This window comes from Trypanosoma grayi (genome assembly GCF_000691245.1).
Source record: "Trypanosoma grayi strain ANR4 Tgr_1021_V1, whole genome shotgun sequence".
Taxonomy (NCBI): domain Eukaryota; phylum Euglenozoa; class Kinetoplastea; order Trypanosomatida; family Trypanosomatidae; genus Trypanosoma; species Trypanosoma grayi.
In genome coordinates, this window is record NW_008826640.1 from 341 (window position 1) to 5,868 (window position 5,528).

General features: G+C 57.1%; 4 protein-coding genes across 4 annotated transcripts in view; all 4 read right to left on the reverse strand.

Moving 5' to 3' along the window:
- Positions 1-1,450, reverse strand: part of DQ04_10211000 (kinetoplast-associated protein) — a gene marked incomplete at both ends in the record, with an annotated part of 1,587 nt that extends 137 nt beyond the window's left edge. Inside the window, one exon of the mRNA XM_009316179.1 lies at positions 1-1,450. This exon is cut by the window's left edge and continues 137 nt beyond it. Coding sequence (XP_009314454.1) covers positions 1-1,450 — 1,450 coding nt within the window.
- Positions 1,451-2,003: 553 nt separating this feature from the next.
- On the reverse strand, positions 2,004-2,345 carry DQ04_10211010 (hypothetical protein; the record flags this gene model as incomplete). Its single annotated transcript, XM_009316180.1, has 1 exon — positions 2,004-2,345. One exon carries the CDS (start codon positions 2,343-2,345, stop codon positions 2,004-2,006), a length of 342 nt encoding a protein of 113 aa, XP_009314455.1.
- A 410-nt stretch (positions 2,346-2,755) lies between these two features.
- On the reverse strand, positions 2,756-2,980 carry DQ04_10211020 (hypothetical protein; the record flags this gene model as incomplete). The annotated part of the gene is made up of 1 exon (XM_009316181.1): positions 2,756-2,980. The coding sequence occupies one exon, from the start codon at positions 2,978-2,980 to the stop codon at positions 2,756-2,758; it is 225 nt and encodes a 74-aa protein (XP_009314456.1).
- Positions 2,981-3,610: 630 nt separating this feature from the next.
- Positions 3,611-4,825, reverse strand: DQ04_10211030 (hypothetical protein; the record flags this gene model as incomplete). Its single annotated transcript, XM_009316182.1, has 1 exon — positions 3,611-4,825. One exon carries the CDS (start codon positions 4,823-4,825, stop codon positions 3,611-3,613), a length of 1,215 nt encoding a protein of 404 aa, XP_009314457.1.
- Positions 4,826-5,528: the final 703 nt, after the last annotated feature.

Sequence of the window (5,528 nt, forward strand, 5' to 3'; positions counted from 1 at the left end):
GTGCAGCTTCCTCCTCGGCCTTCTTGAGTGCAGCTTCCTCCTCGGCCCTCTTGAGTGCAGCTTCCTCCTCGGCCTTCTTGAGTGCAGCTTCCTCCTCGGCCCTCTTGAGCGCAGCTTCCTCCTCGGCCTTCTTGAGTGCAGCTTCCTCCTCGGCCTTCTTGAGTGCAGCTTCTTTCTCGGCCTGCTTGCGCGCAGCCTCCTCCTTAGCATTGCTGCGTGCGGCTTCTATCTCTGCCTTCCTCTGCTGGGCTTTCTTTCGTGCTGAGGTGTGTTTGGTAATCTTCCGCCCCGCCGGCTTGGCAGATGCGGGCAATGCATCAGCCACGTTCTTATTCCCACCACCGCCTTCAGGTACTTCAGAGGGCTTGGAGAGCTGGCCCTGGGTGTGGCTTCCTCGCAATGTTTCGGCGGCAACCTCTTGCTGCTCGCTTGTAGGAGCAGCGTCCCTCTCTACCTCTTCCCCTCTGCCCATGGGTGCCGTGCTGCCCGCCCCCTTCCTCAGGGAAGGCGTCATCGGAGCACAATAGTGCCGACCGCGCTTCAGCGATTTGGAAATTACAGCGGCGTGCTTCACCATCGTACCTTCCTTTGGCGCCGCACTAGAGGCTTGCACACTGCTGTCGTGGGACCCATTCCCGCCTACGTCGTGCTGTGTGGCGTCAGGAGAAACTTCGGAAAATTCGTGCGGCTCCACGCTCGCCTTTGTCGCTTGCTGAACCCCTTCGGCCTGCGCGTGGGTATTCGTTGGCGCTTGCGAGGTGCTTTCAGAGCCCAGCCCGTTTGCCACACTCTCCACGGGCGTCTTCTGACACTCATGCGAGTCTTCTTGTTTCTGATGATGGGAGTTGGCTTGCTTGGATATCGCCATGGAGCGCCGTATAGGGCGTGCGGCTTCATCGACTAACTGCTTCTCGCCTATCTCGTCGACGTTCGCACTTACCTTCTCTATGGTGACTGTCCTCACCTGATTTATAGGTTCGTCTATAGTTGTGACGGTGGGGCTGGCTTGTTGCTCCCCGTCCTGCGCCGCCGCTTGTTCAGCAGACGTCTCTTCGTTGAAGAGAAACGCGAGCTTCGGCGTCCGCTTCGGTACAACGGGCTCCTCCTCCCCTTCGAATAGAAACGCCATCTTGGGCTTCCGCTTGTTCATCAGCTTTGTCACCACCGCCCGCGTCGTTTCAGCCGGTGGCGCGGGAACAGGCTCCACGGTCTGCTGCTCCGGTGCTGTTGCGGTGTTCTCTTGCGTTGCTGCTGTTGTTGCTGCGGCTGCCGCTGGGGGAATGGGCGTCACGTGCGACATCTCCGGCGCGACGGCGTCGGGAGTCTTCACTTCCTGCGCTTGCGGCTCACGGGGGACTTCGGTCTGCTGCTGCGCCTCGGGCTTCGTCGCTTCTTCCGCTGGGGCGGCAGCGGCAGTGTGGACTACGCGGCGCTGGCGTCTGGGGGGCATACTGCGCGCCTTCAATTCGTACTCTGTGTGGCTATACGACGAAGTCTTAGATAAGCGGAAGAGAGAGGGAACATTGCATAGAAGCATCACGAAGATGCAGACGTGGCAAGGGCGAGGGACAGGAGACGAAAAACCCTACAATGCCCCCACTCGTTTTATTGCTCTGCTGTCTGCTTGGTTGTCACCCACTTTGCCAAGGTCTTCGATTCCTCGCCTCCTCGTTTGCGATGAACTTCGCCGTTTCCTGCTGCGTCTGCGGCGAACCCTCAACATTTCACAGCAGCACCTCCACACTACATCAAAGATTGCTCGTGTGACCATTCTTCTCGCCATCGTCGTATAGAAAATGCAGCATAGGACCGAATGTTTCCACATCATCGAACACACAGTCGCCGAGGTGCGAGTACACGACGACGGTGGGCCATCGCATTCATCTTGTTCAGTGCCCTCGTTCCGCTGCAGCGAGGGGGCCGGTGGGATTTTCTCCCCGGCGCCCCGCAGCTGCCAAAGGTGGGTGTGGCAGGCAGCCTGCACGTTCCACAGAGCGTCGCCCTCAACCCACACCGGCAGTCACGTAGCACCTCCCACACGGTAGGCAGTGCTCAATAAAACTGTGACATGCGTCCAATGCGCCCAGGAGCGTTTCAGCTGTCACTGCCACCAGGTGAGGGCTCCCCCGCCAGCATCTGCGCTGCGCAAGAGACTCTCTGCGAATGCAGCGCAGCTCTGCCGACCGCACACACCACCTGGCGCCTCGAGGAATAGCTCCACGCCGCTTCCCAGCAGTGTGTCCACTGCGGCCGGCTTCCCCTCCGCCGTCACCTTCTGCCGCTTGTGCATAATTACCACCACTCAGCTCACAGGCGTGCTGCACGAGAGGGAGTCCCCTGCACATGCATCACTGGAAGAGCGCAGACTACACTGAGCGAGGCCTTCCGCATCGGTGGAAGAGGAAGCTGTTAGGCAACGCCCCGACACAGCCACGCAGATTGTAGACAGGGTGGCGCATGCACGCTAGATGAATTGCCATGTGAAATGAGGTTGCTTCCGTCACTCCGTTCCCCTCCTGTGCCAAGATGCATTACTTCCAGAGTTGCACGAAGAGCATCCAGACGCATCTCGGACACAAACCCCACCACACAGCAGAAGCAGCAGCAAAACGCAAACACACACACACACCCATGCACACACAATCCCCCACAAAAACGGGGCCGTCCTCACTCACCAGTTCTTGAACACAGATGAGGTGAGCGGAGTGGATACCGGCTGCGGGAGGGGTACACGGAGAAACAAGAGGGAATCCACCTAGTCGCTGAAGAACTCCAGCGCGTCATCATCCTCAACGGCCACCTCTGTGCCACCTGCAGCGGCCGTCGCTGGGGGGCCCTGCGCACCTGACGCTGTCGGCGGCGTTACGAACGCCACTCTCCACACACCGCTGTCCTCGTCACGGTACAGCAGGTGCTGCACCGCCCCATCCATCTCAACCAGCACATCATCCAGCTGAACAGACACTCCTTCTGGCACCATTTCTCTACACAAAAAAACCAGATCGGAGTGAAGAGGAAAAGTAATTTTAAAAAAGCATAACGAGTATACACCACCCGTCTTGCTATTTCTTCAGCTATAGCTACCGCAGTAGAGATATATTATGAGGAACAGTGATATCGGATCCTCTTCAAACACAAGCCTTCTTTCTGTCACTTTATACTCCTCGCCACTACGCGAAGGAGAATAATGCAGAAAAAAGGGAAAATAACCCGTTGCTAAGTGGACGGAGCCTGTGTGCATCTCCGCCTATTGCGTAGTCGCACGGTGATACATGAAGAAAGGAACAGGCAGGAAAAATAAACGTACCTGTTGCTTGCATAAGGAAAAGTACACTTGGGAATCCCAGTAAGAACGGAAATAAATAGTTAACACAGTCAAAAAAAAAAACGAAAAGGGAATACTCACATTACCGTGCAGCATTTAGAATTCTTACACTTCTCCGTCTTTTTTTCAGGTGCCTTCTCATCGGCCTTATCCAGAGGCACTGCTGCAGCTGCCACTTCATCGGCATTCTCCACCGGGTGTCGGGCCTCCTCGGCCTTATCCAGAGGCACTGCTGCAGCTGCCGCTTCATCGGCATTCTCCACCGGGTGTCGGGCCTCCTCGGCCTTATCCAGAGGCACTGCTGCAGCTGCCGCTTCTGGTTCTTCCAGTGATACTTGGCGAGCGACATGCGGTTCCTNGGGCCTCCTCGGCCTTATCCAGAGGCACTGCTGCAGCTGCCGCTTCATCGGCATTCTCCACCGGGTGTCGGGCCTCCTCGGCCTTATCCAGAGGCACTGCTTCTGGTTCTTCCAGTGATACTTGGCGAGCGACATGCGGTTCCTGCGCCGCTGTGGCACCCTCTCGCAGAGACGCTGTGGGTGCACCATCCGCCAACTCTTTTTCCTCACGCCCTTCCATCACGTGGGCTTCTTCCCGAAGTGCATTTTGGTTTGGCTTGTATGCAGGCCCCGTGCGTGACAGACGCAGACGCTCCAACACAGCTTTTGGCATGGTGTGATGAATGGCGAGCGCAGAGTCTTGGGGATCCAAACCAGGCTTGGAGGCAGAATCGTTGGCATGTACCTGCGCCCCGCTATTGTGAGCGGGGGATGATGAATTGCTGAATCCTTCGCTTAGGTGTGCCTCCTCCGCGGGGGTAGCAGAGGCTTGTGGTCCATCGTCTTCTCCCTCCGCAGACTCATTGCGCCCCTCAGCTTCTCGAACAGCGGGGGCCGGTTCTTCTTCGATGACATCGGAGTCGGGTTGGATTTCCTCCACGCATTGAGTTTGTTCCTCTGCTTCATTATTGTAGGAGCCCATCTCTTTACTTACATAAGCGGCTAGGGCTTCCTCATCCCCCTCTTCCTCCCTTTCTTCTCCCTCATTATTTTCCGAGCCCCGCTCGTCCTCCTCTTCCTTACTCAATGTGCTCCGCTCATCTGACACATCATCGTCTGAATTTCGCGCCTCTGCTTCAGCGACACTCTCGCTATAGTCCTGCGCCCCCTCAGTGGCTTCGGTGTGCTGCCTATCCTCCGTGCCCTCAACGGCTGAGCCTTGTTCATGCACCTCGTCAGCATATGTGTGCTGCTTATTCTCAGTGTATTGTGGCTTCACATTACCTGGAAGAGCCTCCGCCATATGGTCCCTCGCACCTGCATCGTCGCGTAGCCCCTCCTCTGCGCTATCCGTATCCAGCGTCTCCCCTTTGGACACGCTTGTGTCGGTGCCGCCGTGGAGCTCGTTCGTTATGTGGGTCTTCTTGTGGGTGGCATCAGCGGCAGTCGACGTGTCGCGGTCGCTGTCCCCCGCAATTGCGGCGTTCGATGCGTCCGCCATATAGCTGGCACGTCTGTAGGGTAAACTCGGAGGACGGAGCACCGGGAATCACCTTCTCCACAGCACACACATACATACACGCACACAAAACAAAAGAGAAAGAAGAGGGAGAACAGCTGTCATTCCAAGCGAGGGGCGTACACCATCACCTCGACATCACCGTGCGGCATCCACCTCGCCAGTGAGGCTCATCTTCGTGCATGTGCGACAGGGAGATGCCCTTTGGGGGCGTGTGGGTACCCCTACACGGCCACATGGAACAAATGGCACCAGAATGACATGCACCACCGCAGGGGTGCCCATCGTTTGCGACGTCGCCCCCTCGAAAAAGAAAAAATCAAAAAACAAAAACAAAAGAAAATGTAATGCCTCTAATGATTGAGGGCATCGCTGCTGACCAAAATACCAGAATATCGATTATAAAAATATGGTGCGGCTAAACACGAACAGTCTGAGGCACAGTGAGGCGTTGAACCCCATGAAAGAAACAAGATACGTGAAAGGAAGGGGGAGCCCACCTACATCATCGCACAGCACGTTCCCTTCTTTTTTGCCTGCGCTTCCTCCGCTGCTGCTCCCTCCGCCTTTACATTCGGTTTCGCTGCTTCGCCGTCCTTCTCGGGCGCTGCAGCCCCCGTGTCCTCCTTCGGCTCCGCCTTCGTTTCCGCCGCCGCGTCGCCAGTGCCCGCCACCGTCACCAGCA